The sequence below is a fragment of the Galeopterus variegatus genome, unplaced genomic scaffold (assembly GCF_000696425.1).
Source record: "Galeopterus variegatus unplaced genomic scaffold, G_variegatus-3.0.2 Scaffold2512, whole genome shotgun sequence".
Lineage (NCBI taxonomy): Eukaryota > Metazoa > Chordata > Mammalia > Dermoptera > Cynocephalidae > Galeopterus > Galeopterus variegatus.
In genome coordinates, this window is record NW_007728623.1 from 62,982 (window position 1) to 82,178 (window position 19,197).

The 19,197-nt window shown below is 40.0% G+C and overlaps 2 protein-coding genes across 3 annotated transcripts in view; one reads left to right on the plus strand and one right to left on the minus strand.

Moving 5' to 3' along the window:
• Positions 1–13,203: 13,203 nt before the first annotated feature.
• METTL18 (methyltransferase like 18) lies at positions 13,204–15,847 on the minus strand. Its single transcript, XM_008582068.1, has 2 exons — positions 15,722–15,847; positions 13,204–14,803 (listed from the first exon to the last, which is right to left on the minus strand). The coding sequence occupies exon 2, from the start codon at positions 14,592–14,594 to the stop codon at positions 13,473–13,475; it is 1,122 nt and encodes a 373-aa protein (XP_008580290.1). The 5' UTR covers positions 14,595–14,803; positions 15,722–15,847; the 3' UTR covers positions 13,204–13,472.
• A 142-nt stretch (positions 15,848–15,989) lies between these two features.
• LOC103598129 (chromosome unknown open reading frame, human C1orf112) overlaps positions 15,990–19,197 on the plus strand; it is a 48,606-nt gene continuing 45,398 nt past the window's right edge. For both annotated transcript variants that reach the window (XR_551172.1, XM_008582069.1), the window contains exons 1-2: positions 15,990–16,155; positions 18,744–18,783. Coding sequence is in view for 1 of the 2 variants with exons in the window: in XM_008582069.1 (XP_008580291.1) it covers positions 16,045–16,155; positions 18,744–18,783 (151 nt within the window). In the remaining variant the exon portion in view is untranslated. The remainder of the gene's footprint in view (positions 16,156–18,743; positions 18,784–19,197) is intronic.

A 19,197-nucleotide genomic window follows, 5' to 3' on the forward strand; every position in this document is an offset into this window, starting at 1 on the left:
TGATTTACAAAGGAAATAGAATGGGTTAATTGGTTAGGGTTTAAATGTAGATAGGGTAAGAGAACATCTACTGTACCCCAACCCTGTCTAAATCCCACTCTCTTCCTACTCTGGATCTTCACCCCTGAAGCTGATCATAGTTAGAGAAAAACTATAAACCTTTGTTCACTGGTCTCCCTTTAAAGTCATTACTAACTTCAAGCAGGCCCTGTATTGTTGCCTGCCAATCCTACTACCTTCCCCAAGTTCCATTATTGGCCCACTGTCGCAGATGACCACTCCATACCATCCCTGTCTCCTCGGACCTCCATTGTCACCTCCCATCCCTGCACTCCTAACTAATAACTTTGTGTCCTACTTCATTGAGAAAATAGAAGCCGTTGGAAGAGAGATTCCACAAACCCCCTGTGCCTCATCTGCCCCCATACCATATACTTTGCATTTCCTCTTGCTACCTTGGATGAACTGCCCATCTGTGCATCTAGCTAAGGCCAACCCTTCCACTTAAACTTTGAATGTAATCAGTTCTTGCCAGCTCAAGGCCATGGCTCTATCAATTCTCCTCTGTCTTCCCTTTTCTTCCATAGAGTCCTCCCTTTCTGCTGGATCATTCCATCATCATGCAGACATTCTATGTATTTTTCCCCCAGCCTTACAAACCCTTCTCTAGATTCCACTTCTTCCAGTTGTCACCTCATTTCTCTACCCCCTTTTACAGATAAACTCCTCAAACTAGTTACCTGTGATTTCTGCCTCCAGGTCCCCCCTCTCAAATTCTTTTTAACAAAATCCATTTAAATTTTCACTCCACCCAAACTGTATGTATCAACATCAACTTTGACTTCACATTCCCAAATCCAATGGTGTTTATCTTACTTGGCCAACCTACGGCATTTGACAATATCAATCTCTCCTTCCATTTATCTCTCTATTTCCACAACACTTTCCTGGCTTCCTTCTCACCTCTTTCTTTCACTCTTCCAGTCTTAGGCTCCTTTGGGTGCTTGGAGGTATATTACATTTTGCTACCCAGTGAATGATGACAAGTAATGGTCACTTAAGGCATCAAGTGGTCATTTCCTTATTAGCATAAAAGTAATTTCCTTCCCAACAAAAAGCATATTTTCATTTCCAATCTGACTGTTCTATGTCATCCTTTGCACTTCTTGGCTGCCCCCTTTCTGTCATTTGATCTGCTGTCAAGGAAACTGGACGAACATTTGCACTGGTATAACCAAATGTAGTTGGACTTTTGGCTTGAGTCTTAGCTAGATCCACCAAAAGGGAATTTCTGTGAGGGACTGAGGAGTCTCCTAGGAGTAGGTTTATCAGAATTAACAAATGTGTAATTTTAGGATACAGTTAAATTTGAATTTCAGATATGCAACAAATGCTTTTTCAGTATGTCTGCTGAAATATTTTACATCAGGCAATTCTACGTGATACAGAATCAATCCATTCTCAAGACAAAGGTATAATATACCCTTAGGTGATGAAAGGGAGGTGTGTTTCTGATTATAGTTTCTTCCTTCCAGTTTTGTATCCTGGCTCTGATCTTCAATGAACTCATGACAGAGTCCACAGGTGGTGAAGGTGGGTGCTTTGTTGTAGGTAAGAAAAAAATTTAAAAGCACTTAAAAGGGCTTTTGCACTAATAGAACATAATCCAAAAAGGAGACAGGAGAAGTTTCTGTCTGCTTCTCACATCTGAACAATTTTGGCGTCTTGGAGCTGTGCCCTCTGGGAAATAGTGGTGCTTGGTAAGAGATGCCAGGCCCAGTGGTGTCCACTGGAAGCACTGTCAGTACCCAGCAAGCAGGTGGGGCCTTAAGGGAAGCATGGTGCCCAGGAAGAGACAGCATTGTGATTCAGCATAAAATAATGATATAAGAACATCATGGAGAAAAGGCCAAACTTCCTTTATTTAGAGCTCAGAAATATCTCTTGAGAAATGACTGTGCAAAGCATGCTTGGATGGTCCATTCCAGGCACAATTGACTAATACAAGGGCCTAAGACCCAGAGGGTAACAGTGCATAGAACCACTGCATCGCGTATTTGTGACATGAAGGTTCATCATGACCACTGTGGCTGCACCATACTGCCCTGGAAATACAACCAGGTCAGGAGAGCCCCACAAAAAACATAAAAAGTGACTCAAGTTTTAACCTTTTGGCTTTGCACATCTCGTAGCCTTCCCTAACTTTGGAGCAAGATTTGATGGCTGTTTGGGGACTTCCTCTGTGCCTTGTTTCAATGTTTTGTTTTCTCTTGTATTAGGGATTATAGTTTTTCTCAAATTTGATTTCTTGCATGTAAATGTTAATGATTATAGAAATATAACTAATTAATAATAAGAACATTTCCATACATCTATTAAATGATCCATCAATATTTACCAAACTCCTGTTACACATAAAGCACCAGCTAATAGAAGAATTTAAGATATGAGGTTCAAACTTTGAGGACCTTAAAATTTCTCTGGGAGGGTAATGACCATTGTAACTAGGAACCACCTATCCTGGTTTGCTCAGAATGGTCCTAGTTTACACATGTTGTCTGGAAAAATTATTATTTTGGGTTTTTATTTATTTATTTATTTTTGGCAGCTGGCCAGTATGGGAATCAAACCCTGGACCTTGGTGTTATCACCACCATGCTCTAAGCAACTGAGCTAACCAGCCAGCCCCTGGCAAAATTATCAAAACTGCTTCATTTTATTTTCAGAAGTGTCCCAGTTTAGATGATAAATTTTATAGTCATGCTAACTGTAAAAGTTTTTTATTTAAATGGTTAAAAGAGTTATACAGACACATTCTAGGGAAGTTCGGAGAAAAGAGTCATCACAGTGGATCACAGTGTTAGGGTAGGCTTAAGGTAAGCCTTGAACAGGGAGTACAAATGTTAAAAACCAAGAGAAAAAGGAACGTCAAGTAGGCATAATGGAGTGAGTAACTTCTGATGATGAAAGATAGAGATTGTTTTAAGAGGAATAGTTCTTGAGACATGATGGGAATGATAATCTTGGCTAAATTAAGAGGAATCTTGAATGCAGAATAAGAGATTTGAGCGTTATTCTTGAGATAATAGAGAGCCATTTAAAATTGGGGGGTAAGGGCCAGCCCGTGGCTCACTTGGGAGAGTGTGGTGCTGATAACACCAAGGCCATGGGTTTGGATCCCTATACAGGGATGGCCGGTTAGCTCACTTGGGAGAGCATCGTGCTGACAACACCAAGTCAAGGGTTAAGATCCCCTTACCGGTCATCTTTTAAAAAATAATAATAACAAAAAAATAAAATAAAATAAAATTTGGGGGTAAAGGAGCAATGTGTTAAAACTGACCCTTTTCTCAGGCACCTGTGCCTTTCTCCAGAAGTCTGTTAGGGGCAGTTTGCCCTTGAAATAATCAGTGATACCAGTGAAAGTCCTTCTCAAAATTTCCCTTGCTAAGTCTTTCATGATAACCCCACTTTTACCACTTCTTTATGAAGATATCATGAGCCCTCTTCCCTATAGACATGGTCCTCATGGTCCTGAAGTTATGTTGACAAAGACAGAGATAATTGTGTTGGCAGAGTATTAGGAGTTGTACTAATTTCGTGGTGTATTTTATGCCATGGAAAATAAATCAATAATTAATTTCTTTCCTGTGTTTTAAATTAGAAAACGCATATGATGGAGTTTGGATGTGTTGTCCCCTCCAAAACTCATGTGGAAATTTGATCTTCAATGTTGCAGTGTTGGAAACTGATTGAGTCATGGGGGCAGATCCCTCATGAATGGATTAATGCTCTCCCTGGGGGAGGGGGGATTAATGAGTGAGTTCTCGCTCTATTAGTTCCCACAAGAGCTTGTTGTTTAAATGACCCTGGCACCTCCTTCCTCTCTCTCTTGCTTCCTCTCACCATGTGATCTGCTTGTACCCGCTGGCTACCTGCCACTTTCTGCCATGAGTAGAAGCAGCCTGAGGCCTGTGCCAGATGCAGCTGTCGCAGAATCACAAGCCAAATAAACCTCTTTTCCTTATAAATTACCCAGTCTCAGGTATTTCTGTGATAGCAACACAAAACAGACTAATACAGCATACAAATATATGATCTAGTATGTTCTTCCTGCACTACAATGAGATGTCCTGTATACCCACTTTGGAGACCATAGTCTTTGAAAATGGGAAGCTGTTAAAGATTTTGATCAGGGAACGGATGGGATAAAATTGGTGTGCTGTGAATATTATTGTCTAGTGGTTTGGGTTGAATGGATTAGCATCAGGTGGGATGAATTGGGGAAACCCTTGATTAGAGAGAGATAAACAAAGGAAGCAATTAATGAGATATTGGCAGGTTTAGAAAAGTTTGTTTTACTCAAATAGGGAAACAAAAAGGAAATACAAATCAAGAATGGCAGTTTTAAATAAGATTACTGGGCCAGATTTATATGAAAGTTAAATGTACAATATTATATTTGAAACTCATAACTCAGTGGGGTAAACAGAACAAATATTTTCCAACATTTTATGGAAGAGAAAACTATTAGAGAGATCTTTTGTCACTTGATGAAGACATACGTGGTTACTACGGGCAAGGGTCAGACCTAGGGCATGGGTCTATTTGACTTTTATTCCTGTAGCCTTTCCACCCTGCCATACCACCTGCTCCTTTCTTGGATGATTATCTTTGCTTTGTGCTGCTGGTTCTGAGATATGCTTAGTTATTAAGAAACAACAGAAAGTCACAACACTCTAGAGTGAAGATACTCACAAGAAATATTCAAGCCTGTCATGTTCCCATTTCTTTCCCTGAACCTTTTGTACACATGCCGGCCCCTCAGTCTGCTAGGCTAAAATAAGAATGCAGCCTGAGGCTACATTCCACTTCAAATACATCATGGTGTTTCATTCCTTACAAGAAACAAACACACTTCACAGATGGATCATTATGTGTGTGAAGTGAAACCCAAGGATTTATACTGAGGTTTGTTATCTGCTTAACAGATAGAAATGGCAGCATTTTCCCTGAAGCTTGGGTGTAGGTAGGTTTTTTAAAGACTGAATTTATTCTTTAAAAAATTCTTTCTCAATAAAATTTAAAACTAAAGGACTATAATGTGTTAGACTGCTTTAAAAGAATGTCGGTTTTTAAAAGTGTCCATAGAACGTATCATTTAGATTGGTAAAGTGAAGTGTTCTCTTTTTGTAACTGGCCCATACAGGGAACCAAACCCTTGACCTTGTGTTGTTACAAGGCTGTGCTCTATCCAACTGAGCTAACCAGCCAGCCCACAGTAAAATAAAATGTTGAAGAACTTTAATAGATGGCAAATTTTAACAGGAAAAATAATGAATTGGGAAGTTTTTTAAGCAATCACTGAGCCAGCTTCATATCTGACTGAGGTCCTATAGCTCAATGATTTGGAGCTTTGCTACTTAGGTGCTGTCCATAGTCCAGCAGCATCGGCATCACCTGGTGACCTGTTAGAAATGTAGAATTTTCTCCTCCACCCCAGCACCTAGAAATGTGCTTGGCACTATTCAGTGAATTAATGAATTAACATGTGCTCAGAGTCCAGTGTATTTTCATAGACTAGTCTCTCTGCCCGTTAAGTTTCAGTTCTCCACCCTTCCAACGCCACTCCCCTACCAGTGTGATGAAAATTCATTGACATTCAAGTCTGAAGTCAAATGTTGTCTCTTCTGAGAAGTCTTCCCTCACTGGTCCAGAGGAATTTCTCTTCTATCTCAGCACTGTCCCAACATTGACTGTCATTACTGCTATTCTCCTTTTTCAGGTTAGTTGTTTGCTTGCATACACGGATATATGGAGACTAGTCATTTCTCCTAATAAAACAAAATCCCTGGCCTTTAGAGTTGGCAATAGGGGGAGGCTCCAATTGGGAAGGGGGAAGGAGTGTTCAATTAATATTCCTCTTATGAGATTTAGGTTACTCATCTTCAGCCTATGCCCCCCCCCCGTCCATAGCCTGCCTATACTTGGCAGAGGCCATTTGTCCCCTCACCAGGAGGAACTGTCTCAATTCTTGAAGTCCAGAGTCAAAAGAAGAGAGGCAAGATTTTCTAGCTCTTTGATCAACCTTACAAGTTCTACTTCTGTCTAAAAACCTATCAAGTCACCACCACGTGATTAACACTAGGAAATATCCACCCATCCTTCCCCTTCAACTTTCTCCCTTGTATACCCCAATACAGAGATATGGTCTTCCTCTATAGCTCAAAAGGATGACCCTATCAGAAACCTGCACAGTATATGTAACATCTTCACAAGAGGTTCACTAGTTGTGTTACTATTTTCACTCTATATTGGAAGCTCCCCAGAAGGCATCATTGTAACTTTATATTCTATTTCCAAGCTCAGTGCCTCACACATGATTGGAAGTTAATATTTATTTACTGAGTGATTTTTTTTCAATCATAATTCACTGCACAAAATTATAAGGTTAAGGATATTGCTGTAGGATTGGTGTAAATAAGCTGATCATAATCAATACACTGTTTTTTGTTTGTTTGTTTTTGCTTTTTTTTTGTGACCGGTAAGGGGATCGTAACCCTTGGCTTGGTGTCAACCGCACCGCGCTCAGCCAGGAAACGCACCGGCCATCCCTATATAGGATCTGAACCTGCGGTCTCGGCGCTCCCAGCACCACTGGGAACCCGCAGCCTTGGCACTCCCAGCACCACTGCGCTCCCAGAGCTGCAATCTCCCGAGTGAGCCATGGGGTCGGCCCTCAATACACTGTTGAAAGTTCTAGAATGTGAAACCAGATGGGACACTGGGACAATATGCATAACTCGGGACTGTCTTGGGAAAACTGGAGTGTGGGTTATTCCAGGTATTAAGTTCAGCAGTGTTGTTCCACAGTCCAAAACTCCAACTGGAGGGAAATGCCAGGGGTGCAGCAAGGTCATTTGGGCTGTCATCAAGTGCTTCTCCTCAGGCTCTTGCCAACCTTGTCTCTTGATTGTCTCCTCCACCATGAGTCACCCGCAGTTCCACCCCAGTCCCTTGTTTAAAAGTTCAACTATTGTGTGAATTCCAGGCAACGTCTTCACTCCCTGGGCTCCACCATCTTACCTTTCCTGGCACTCTTTCTGCTGCTCTTAATTTTTACTAATATAATTCTATGTTTGTCTCTATCATTTTTCATCTCTTTCCTCTCCCTTATACCACATTTTGTTTGTTTTGCTTTAAATACATCTCCCTTTTGGGGGGGAGGCTTGAGTCCAAAGCTATCAGTTATCTATTGCTCTGCTTCCTGTTAACCTCTGACCCTTCATAAATTAAATTTGACAAAGTCCCTTGATTAACAAAGGAAATGAACAAGTCACAGTAAAAGGGGCATACGGAACACAAAAATACTTGGGGACTTGTCTGCTCATCACCCTGGTTTTAAAAAAGATTCAGGAGAAACGGTGTATAACTGCAGGTATCTTGAATGACTATCCAACATTAGAATAAACTTTTCTTACAAGTAGTACATTTTTTAACAGAAATTATTGAAAGTATGAATCGTCTTCTCTACACACAGTAAGTACTTGATGAATTCTTGATGGAATGAGAATGTGTGTGGGGATTAGAGCAGAGTCATATCTGTTTAATTTGCAAGCACTGGAGAAAATTAAACACAAAGGGACTGGCATCTAGGAGGGGACTCTTGGGAGTGGGCACCTGGCTCAATTCTTCCTATTAATAAAATACTCTAGAAACAGAAAATTTTGTATTCATGCTTATGTATGATCAAACAGTCTGCCCATTCAGGATGTCTCTTTAAATCAATTACGGGTAAACTAACTTACATTCAGGTTCTGACATTTGGCTTTGTCACTTATTTTTAAGCAATTGGGTAACATATCTGTATGATAGTAATTAATTGCAAACTAATTAAAATTACCAGAGACATAAACTCTAATGAATTTGACTCTAAGGTTATTTCTCTTAATGTTGAACTGCTAGGAGACAAGACATAAGAGTTTCTGAAGTATGTTTGTTGGGGGAGTGGTTACATAGAAGATCTTTTTTCACTTTTGGAAAATAAAAACCAATCACAAAGTTAAGAGAGCGGTTGTTTTAATGTTTAAGATACAGGCTCAAACACATTTCCTGTTAAAAACTAAAATGCAGAGCATTAACAACATCTGTGCCACCCTTCCTAGCAAATGTTTCTCTGAGGTATTTTCCGTAAAGAGGAGAATCTTCTTGGTTCTCTCTGTAAAAATCCTGGAGAAGCTCGAAGACGGCAAAGCAAACAGGAAGCAGAGTGCAATTTGTGGACAGTTTAGGGAAGAGAAGCAAATCACTGAAAATGTATCTCCCTTTGACGATGCTTAAAACATGGAGGGTGGAAAAGCAATGATGCTAACAATGCCGGCGTAGAGATTGGTTATTGAGAATGTGTGTGCCAGTGAGCTGACTGGGCACGGTTTGAATTTTGAGGCTTTGCTCTATACCTTTCCACACAAGCTCTCTCCTAAAAAAAAATGCTCCCTATCCCAAATACTCTTTTTCATGCTATTTAAAATAAGTTCAGAATCTAGTCTGTAGAAATTCACTAGAAATTATTCAACCTAGAATAGCAGAGATCTAGGAGAGTTTTTAGTTCCAGGATACTTTAAACACACATAAAGAATTTGGACAAGCTTTGACCAGATATGACAGAATGGGGATGATAATTTTTTCTTTCTATGCATCTCTTTGACTAAATTTCTCAGGGTCTTGCAGTGGACCGGTTTGTTGTCTATGCATTCCAAGGCATATTGATTTCTCCTCCCTAGCCTCAGAAAGATCTGAGAAGTGACTAGGCTGGTTGAATGATCCATGGCCATGACCACTCTATTGGGACCAGGAGTAGAACTTTACTGGTGGGGACCTGTTGGGGATTTGAAGGCAGGCTGAGAAAATTGCTAGAGCAATATCCACACTGTATGACTAATTGGATATCTGTTAGGAGGCTTTTGGAAGTATACTGCTGCCACTGCTGCTGCTGCAGTGCAGCCAGGACAGCCAAAGAACCTCTAAAACTCTTAGGACAGGATAGGGTGATAGGGACAGGTTTCCAGCAGCCATCTGACTTCACCTTGATGTCTTCACTGCAGTGTCCTCTTCTCAGGGGAGACTTACGTGGGAATGCTTGCCTCTGTAGCTCTGATCCCCAGTTCAAACACTTTCTTTGCATTCATCTTGACACAGATTCTTTGCTTGGCCAAACTTTAGTCAGGCTTCCGAAACTTCTCCTAGGTCCATCTGTGCACTTCCTCGCAAAATCCAGTGTTAGCAAAGGACCCTGTGAGGTCAGTTTAGGAAGAATGCCCACCCTCAATATCGACCATCCCCCAGGTGATGTCTGAAAACCTGGCTTATCTTCAGCAAGAACCCCGTTAGGTCAATTTAGCCAGAATTCCCCTTATCCCTGATGTTTTCTGTTAGTAATTTTTCATCCACTGACCCCCTCCCTGCCCCTCGGCTATAAATTCCTTCTTACCTATGCTGTATTTGGAGTTGAGCCCAATCTCTCTCCCCCACTGCAAAATTCCTTTGCTGTGGTCCCTATACCTATCTTGATGGTCCTAAATAGTCTGCCTTACCATGCTTTTATCAAGTATCATTGAATAATTTTTTCTTTAACAACCTGCCTCACAGTAAGATAACTAAAACCTTATTCCATTTTGCCATACTGGATGCCCCCACCAAAGAGACTGTTGTGAGCACCAAATCATTGTGAGAAGAAAAAAACCATGTCTTAGAGCCCCCTTCCTGTACCTGGTATATGTTACATAGTTCTCTAGAAGTTGATCAGCTCATTGCCCATTTTCCTGTACTGGATCTTATCAGTTAGTTGGAAGATTGTGGAAGTTTGTAGGACTAAACCACAGGACTACTGAGCTGGGGGGTGGGAGCAGCAAACAGGGCTGAAAACAGCCTTTGTTCCCCTGACCCCACTGTGCTCCCTAACATGGGGCTGAATCTGCCTGGAGGAAGTGTTTAACGTGGGACAGATCACTAAAAGAAAGTGAGCCGAGATGCTCTTTTCAATCACCACCTGGGAAAAAGCCTTCCCAACACCAAGAGATTTATGCAACGAAAAGTAAGACCTTTTCAATCTAGATATTGATCATCAATGCTTTTATGAGGAATGCCTTGATCGTAAAGGGGGAAATAACGTCTTCTCTACAAAAGCAGTTCTGGCCTTAAAGAGGGTGTTTGCAACTTGGATGAGACATCCTGTTCTTAAACAAAAGACTTGTAATTGATCAAAAATTTGTCAAAAGACTAGATGCTTTAAAAACAGTAATGTCCTAGACAGTTTTAACATTAAACACTCTGAAGTCAGAATCAACTATTTTACGACTATTCCAGTTTCAACAATTGCTCATTACACCCCTACAGCTGCCCTGACAGACGATGACATCACCAGTCCTCACCTGAAGTAAATTAAAAGGACTTGCCATGCTAATTGATACTAACTTTGCTTTAACAAAATGTTTTTCGTCTTAACTATGCCAACCTGATCTATAGCTTTTCCTTTTAAATAAATAAAACGGGGGAGATATAGAATATACTATAAAGCATATGTACTTCACAGGGCCTGGTTTTCCAAAGCCTAGCAGTTTCAAATATCGACCTTGCGGAGGACTGGAAATTTCCGTCAGGGTATAAGTCTCTGTTGCAAGATAAGGATTGTGACACAGCAGGTTGCTGGCTCAAAAACAGTCTAGTTATTGATTGTTATGTAAAGATACTGAGAAATTGCTGTTAAGAAGGAATGTTTGCTAAGATCAAACTGTTGTTGATAGGACCACTGAATTGCCTTACTGGAATGTCATCTGGCTTGTTTCACTGAAAGTTACCAGCCTATACTGTTAAACTATAACCCCACCTATGTCTCTTCCTGTAACTTCCTGGTCTGGAAATTAAATTCAGGAAGAGAACCCCAATTCGGTGTTAATTTCCCAAGGAAGGAATGCCTCTCTCTTGAGGGTTCCAGGAGATTAACCACTTCCAGGCCTCTCACTGCTCAGTAGAGATGGGCTTTGAGTAATCCTTTGAGTCTCTGTCACCCAGGGGAAGTGGGGTGACAAATCCATGGGGGGGCGAAGCAACGTAAAGCAACAGGAAGAAGCATCTTTTTCTTTACACAGAGGCACCATGGTCCAGCAGCAGCCTGGCTAATGCATTTAGGGTTTCATGAGACCGAACATATCTGATTCTACTGAAAAGGCTTAAGATATGTACTGCCATGGGCCGGCCCTTTGGCTCACTCGGGAGAGTGCGGCTCTGGTAGCCTGAGGCCACAGGTTTGGATCCTATATAGGGATGGCCGGTGCATTCACTGGCTGAGCATGGTGTGGACCACAGCATGCCGAGGGTTGTGATCCCAAAAAAAAAAAAAAAAAAAAAAAAAAAGATGTGTACCGCCAAAGGCAAGCCTTCACATTTGCTTTTTCTATCCCATCGGTAAATACCATGGAAAAGGATAGCTACAGCATTCCTTCATATTTTTGCAGGTCACAAATTGATTGGTCATTTGCCATGTTCTGTGAGGGGTAAAATGCCCCACTTCCTTCAGTAATACTTAAGTTATCCAGATGTTCATTATAATTGTAATTTTTATATAGTCTCAGAGTAATAATCCCTGAAAAAGCACTTCCCTTAGACAATTTCCCCTATAGATGAAGAAACTACTTTTAAGGGTTATCTGAGTTCACTTTTAATTCTTCAAAAAGGCAGAAATTGGAGTTGTGAGAGAACATCGAGTGGTGATAACTGTACTGTAGCTTCCTCCAACCATTCCTGGTTGCATAGAAGCTGCATTCCTGGGCTGCAGTAAAGGATTCTTTTATGACGGGGGCAGCTTCTCTGTTGGTCTTCACCCAAGTGATGATGGCAATTTTGGATGTATGCTTTTATCCAAAGAAAAGCCTTAATATCAGCAAGCACAATGCCACCATAAACACGGTATGAGAAATTGCAGATATTCTGGTTGGAGTCGAGGCAAAGAATCAAGTTCATGGTGTCCCAGAATTTCCTTGCTGCCTCTTTTTCAAATGGCTGTTGATGAAGCACTTGAATAAAACATTATGAAGTGCACTGAAAAGCAAAGACAGGTTTCCTCCCCTCAAAAAGCTCATTCTCTCTCTGAGCAGCTGACAGCCATTGACCTGGCAGACACTACAGCACCTATGTCTGCCATCGGCAGAATTATGGCTAACAAATGGAAAACTAGTAATATCATTGAAATAAACAAAGTGACTTCCTTAATGCAATTTGCGAAAGGTTAAGTCGATCCACCAACAAAAGCTTGATCTCAGCATTCTCTTTCCCTACAGCAGCTTCCCAGCATTTTTACCTATCAGTCAAGTAACTTGTCTGTCCTTGAGTCAGCACCTTGCTGTGTTACAATTCTTTACCTTAACAATATAGACTAGCCTGGGGAGTTTCCTGTGTTTTGCAAGGTTAACATTTCTATATGTACTTTTAAGAAGTTAGGCTAAACCTGAAACTACAAGAAACTAGGCCCTGTGAAATATATTTGCTTTATAGTATACTCCACAGGATGCTATACAAAGTCCCTACTTAACAGTAGATGTCCAGTAAATATCACATTTAATTGAATCCGAGATATTAGGCACCTCCAAGAAAGAAAAAAAATGCAACTAATTATACTATTGTTATAGATAGCATGGCAGATCCCAATTTTAGATATGTTACAATGTGAATATTTTTGCACTAGAATTAACAAAATACTTTTTTCCTCCTTTTCTTTCCTACTATTCAATGACTGGTGGGGAATCAATACTCCCCAGAATTTAGAATTTACCTTTCCTATTCTTTTTCTTAGGATCTCTTACTCACTTGGCTAGCCGGGCTTAGCCTTAAGCACTGTAAGTTTTCTGAATCACTTTTATACTCTCCATCACCAATTCCCCTTTGTTTCCTCATCTCAATGTGCATTCAACTGCTCAGCACCTTAATCCTTATTATACAAGGTAAATGAATATAAAAACAAAATGAAACAAAAATTTTTTCCTACTTATCTAAGGCCTTCAACCCAATGTTTAGGTTCAGTAACACTTAGTGATACATATTATGTATGTCCTTAAAATTAATAGCATGGTGATCTGACCAGGCACTTCATGTCAACAAGACACTCACAAAGAAGAAATTCACACACTTGAGATAAGAAATGGCAGAATTTCCTGGGAACAATTTTATGTAATGTTGAAGGTGGTATGAAGGTCAAATAGAATTAAGGTGGAGAACAGAGAACTTTTACAAAACAATCTCATCAAATGCTCAGGGACACTTTCTAGCAAGTACAAAGTTGCTAACATAGCTGACCTATTATTTGGATAAATGAAACTAAACAAACATCATAATTTCAGAAAAAAATAATAGCAAAACAGAAACCAAACATTGAACACAAGTTTTTGTTCATTCTGTTTACTCAGGACACTCAGTGAACATTAACTGGGGTACTTAAAAGTTATTTCAATTAGGAACCTCTTTAATCCTTCATCAATTATTTTGAGGGTTCTAGTCTCAAATACATCCCTTTCTTCTACAAACTTCTGAAACAGATGAACACCTCCACCTACACCAAAATAATGTGCTTTGCTGGCCAAAAGCACCCGTCCATTTCTATCTAAGAGTCTAAGGAATATCTGGTGCAAAGTATTATAATAATCCGGATTGTAAATGGTTTCTGAGGTGAGAATGAGATCATATTTTACAAAGAGTTTGTCACTGCTTAGTACAAGCTTACAAAACTCAGACCACTCCCCAGAAAAGAACCGGCATTTATATAGTTCTTGTGCTACTTTTGATTTCCTGCATCTTTTCACCTCCGGTTCATTTATACTATTTTCTTCATCTTCCAAAGTAGAATTAGCCACTACATTAGGTAAGGTCACTTCATCAATTACCATACTGTTATAATCTTGAAAATGAATTTCTTTGGCCCCTCTCTTGAATGCAATTATACCCAGCAACCCTGATCCACAGCCAAGATCCAACACTTTTTTACCAGCGAATTTCACTTTGTCTTTTGTGAAATAAGACAGGAGGTCAAAGGTACATTCCCAGATTTTTAAGCCTCCTTCATAAACACCTGTAATCAGATCAGAGTGAGAAGAAAAGCTTTTTGAAACTATGTTTTCTCCAGGGAAACTGTCTTTCAACAACATGGTTTTCACTACTGATATGTTAACATGCTGGAGACCTGGTAATGTTTCTAGGACTTTATTTTCTAACACTTTCTTTAAGTCCTTAGGCAGAGCATGCTCTTTGGCAACTCTCAAGCAAGGCTGTTTTTCATGTAGCTCCAAGTTACTTAAACTGTTAGCTGCACTGAGTGGGCTGTCTGTGTCTTGAGAGGGAGCTGCATTTTTCATTGATTTATGTTCCAGCAAGTGATCCTGAGGCAAATGAAATTGTTCTGTAGAACAATTTTGTTCCTTCTGTTTTCCTTTTTGACTTTCTGAGATTGACGACTCTTTTGAGGAATCCAGGGTTAAAGCTCGATTTCCTATGGGTGTTAATTCATTTCCCAAATGGTCTTCTACAATGAAATTAAATTGAAAGGTCATCCTCTTGTTAAATGCACACAATCCTTAAAGTCAAAGGAATATTCTTCAACTTCTGGATAAAATTTAGTAACACACATAAATCTGTCTCAATTATTCAATTAGTTTTGTTGGGGCCAATTTCTCTTTAGCTGCTTATACACCGTAACAAATATTTAGTGATGTTTCCAAATGACTTTTTAAGAGGAATTTGCTCTTCTTTCAATTTAGCTCTAGAGAAAAAAAAAAAAAAGGAAAGAAAGAAAGAAAATGATAAAGCAAGTCACATTTCACTGAAATGTAATATTAAACATCTCCTGCCTCTCCATATACAGCTACCTTTTCTAAAAATGCTTGGGGGAGGGAATGTGGGATGGAGATAAGATATTTGGAAACACATACACACACAACCCTTAAGGGTTCAAAAGTTGGAGAAAAAAATAAACTATAAAAACAAACAAAAGAACAACAGCAGTAGCAACAACCACCACCACCAGAACAAACATAAAATCCAAGATTTTCAGACAGGACAACCTAGCATCTTGGTGTCTTTCAGGTGTCCTGTGACTGTGCCCAAAACCATTCACCCCTTAAACTTCCAGAATTTCTTCACTTCTGTCTATTACTGTGTCAAATAACAGGAATTCAAGATTTTATTTTGGTAAGTGAGCATCGTTTAAAAACTTGCACAGGTGTGGTCTGGTGTGTGTAAATTCATCCAAATGACTTCACTACATTTAATCCAGGCTAGCAGCCCTAAGCATCTGGGAGCCGGGGTAATTCGGGAGTAGATTAGTTTAATGGTAGAGGGGACACCGCACTGTTTATAGAGCCTGTAAAAGTGGAAGCAATTTACGGAGAATCTTCTCTGTGTCTACTATGCTAGGCACTTTACACCATCTGCTTCAATTTGCACAACAATTTTGGCAGGTGGGATCGTTACTCCCTTTACATAAGGTGTACAGTGTGTGCGTGTGTGGGAGGGGGGGAGTGGATCACACAGTTAAGCTGGCAGGAACGTGCCCAGTTCCTATCCCATCGCGCTGTAAGGCCTGGAGTCATTTCCGGTTGTACGTTCCAAGTCAAACCCGACTCAGATGTGCAATCTCAAAACCCGATGGGCAGCAAATCTAGGGGCATCCTGCTCTTACCTCCCCGCAGCGTCCCATCTCAATGGAACGTTTACAGCGATCCACACCGGGGGATGCTCGCTTGCCTGGAGTGTTCTAGGACCGCCCGGCTGAGAAACTCCGCCTCAAGACGCCTCCACCCGACTGAAAGCGCGCACCAGTGAGTCGAGTCCTCCGGGGGCCAGACAAGCCCGACCTCCTTTCCGGCTCACTAGAGAACCCAGCCCGCTTCTTCTCTATGGTTTTGGAGCCCGCGGAGAGCTCGCAAGGCCCGCCGGGACGGGGGGCGTTTCCGGACTGGGCTGTGGCGGGACTGGTTTGAAGCTACACTCTCCGGCGAAAACATGTCTCAGGAACGCGCGGTCCCTGCGAGCGCCGTTCCCCTGGAAGAATTAAGTAGCTGGCCGGAGGAGCTTTGCCGCCGGGAGCTGCCGTCCGTCCTGCCCCGTCTTGTCATATCCTTGGTTGTCACGACCACTTAGAGGTGTGGGGCGGATCGCGAACCTTTCTCCTCTGCCCCGTCACACCCTTCGCCAGGCCGTGTTTTGTTCCTGCGGCCTGCACCCTCTCCTTCCTTTATTGATGAGTGAGATGGATAACGAGGGAGACACCGTGGCAGATGGGAGGCATGCATGTCTGGCCTTGGTTCTGGGAAGGCTTGCAAACTTTTTCAGATCTAAGATTTTGGATGCGGGTTTTCTTACATTCCTCTGTGCCTTTGAGTTTTTCTGTACTCGTTGCTTGCAATTAAGTGTAAATACTTTTGCATGGGGGCAGTGGGAGTGGCAGAGACTCAGACCTGAGCTGTAAGGCCCGCTCTGGCTCTTAATAGCTGGATGAAGTAAAGCTAGAGAGAGAGTCTGAGCTTTTATCATCTGTAAATGGGTGAGGAATGAGAGTAATGCCTTTTCTCAGTATTGTGAGAATTAACGGACGTATTTCTACCGTGGCGTCAAATCTTTAAAGATGTTTTCTAAATAAAAATGTTTATTCCCTCTTCCCCTCTCCAACCTCTTTTCCTTTATTGCTGGTCAAAAAGAGTTGTTTCTGTTTGTTGTTGGCTTTCATCTGCTGGATTTGAGTAGCTTAATGTCTGTTGTCCAGCTGCAGACCATTCTTTAGTAGTTCATGCCTTTGTGGCTGTAAATGTGCCTGGTGTTCTAGGCCTTCATGTTAAATGGTTATTTATTATTTTTATTTTTACATCTTTGAGCAATATAAAATTACACTCAAAAGAAAAAAATGACATTCACTTGAGAGAATCTCAACGCTGCATAAATAATTTTTAACAGCTTAAGCCTAATATAACTAAATATTACCAGCATGTAAACGTCATTCATCTAGGCATTAGCAAACTCCCAGAAGGTACCAAAACCCTTTTTTTAGTCATTGTGTAGATAGGGAATTGCTGCTCTCAAAGAGTTTCGCCTTGGAAACAGCCACAAATAGCCACCCTCCTACTCCAAAAACATTTTTTGCATACATAACGTGTATCAGACTTGGTGTTAGGCCTTGGGGGAACAAAGATAAGGAACATGATTCCTCTTCATCCCCTTAAGCTTATAGGGGTACTTCACAAGAACCCAAATATGTTTTTCCTCCAGTTTTTTCCATCTAAGTAAATCGTTTCACAAACCAAAACCTCGAATCCTGTCTGTCACACCCAATCAGCAAGTTCTTTTGTGTCTGACCCCAAACTGTATCTTGAATCCATCCACTTGTCTCCATCCCCATTGCTAACACTCTCTTACATACCCCTATCACCCCACACCAGGACTATTTTTAGTAGTTTCCTTGCTTCTGCTCATGTTCTCCTATAATTCATTCTTCACCAAAAGTTCAGAGTAAAAAACACAGATGATGTCATTTACCTTTTAAAACCACACTCTGGCTTCTTATCAAATTAGGAATAAAATCTGAATTTATCTTCAAGGCTCCCCATGATCTAAGCCTTGCTACACTCTCCACAGACCATTAGGCTTACCTCCTTTAGGATCTTTGGGCTCAGCCTACTTTGTTCTTTTCCCAGCCTTTTGTACATCTCATTTGGTCTTGGCTCAGATGTCACCTCCTCAGAGGAGCCTTTTCAGAGCCTCAATCTTAGGTAGTTCCCCCAAACCCATTGCCCTCTTCAGTTTTCTAAAGAGCTCAACACCCAAGCATTATTTTCATGTTTTGCATTTTACATATTATTATCTAGTCCATACTTGCATGTCTACGTAAATAACTTATGATTAATTTAGAAATGGCTAGGATTTTTTGAGCTTTAGTGAAATTTTTCCATAGGGCAAATTTTACCCTACTGAACTTAGATGAGTTAACGACTATACCTTTTGATTGCTGCTGTGAAAAATATGCAAAGTAAGATATCAGATTATGTTAAATGTGATAGGGATATGTGTTATTCATTTTTCTTGCTGACGTATTCTTTAGTGATTCTTATATTGTTTTTTAGTAAAACATTTCTAACAATTATTCTTGGTGGTATACAAGTATATAGTTTATATGAGTGTGTAGTTTATAATGTGTTTATAATATGATTGCTGTTAATTTTTCTATTGAACATAAGATAATTTATTGTCACATATTTATAAGCTCGTGTTATGTGCAGAAGAATATTAGACTGTTAAGGTTGGTAAGACAAGTATGCAAGTAACATGAAAAAAAAGTGGTGAGTAACTTAAGACAGGTACAACTAAAGAACTATGGAAATGCTAAGGAGATAGAAATTTCTTTCCTATAATATAAACCAGAAGTTCATGCATCATTATAATACTGTTTTTCATCTGTCAAAAATATTTCATGGCTACACATGGTTTGAAAAATTATCCCTGAGCACTTTTGAAAATATTTTCTTAAGGTATTTTCATGATACTTTTTGTTTACATAATAAATGGTAAGTTTTTAAAAGCCAAATTAAGCCAGTAATTTGAGTCTAATTTGATTCTCTTACAGATCATTGCTTAAATTTCAATTTTTGAATTCTCAGTAATGAATAAATATCCTATTACCATGATACTAATATCTTCCTTAATTATTTTACTCTATGTATCAATATTCTGACAGTTGGATTGAGCATATTCGTAAGTAAGATTACGTTAATTGTATAATTTACTTTGATGTCATTAAGATTTTACTCCCACATATCTCAATGGATGTGACTTTACAGTTTTGTATTCCCTTTAAATTTAATAAGTTTCTATGTTATCACCTCTGTAACCTTCAGTTACTTAAAATGACCAAATTCCTTTAAATTACAGTACTTAAAGTTTTAAATTCCATTTTGGACAGACACCAGAAGTGTTGATGATTGTGTATGTATGGTGATATATGTATAAGCACATTGTAAATGTTAAATATTAGTTGTTAGTTGTTTGGTGTCATTTAGAAAATACTTTCTAAGTTACAAAAAGCTGATTGTCTAGGTGATGACTAATTTATTGTTTGGAGAAAGCTGACTTTCTCATCTTCATCTGTCTTTTTCTTTTTTTTTTTTT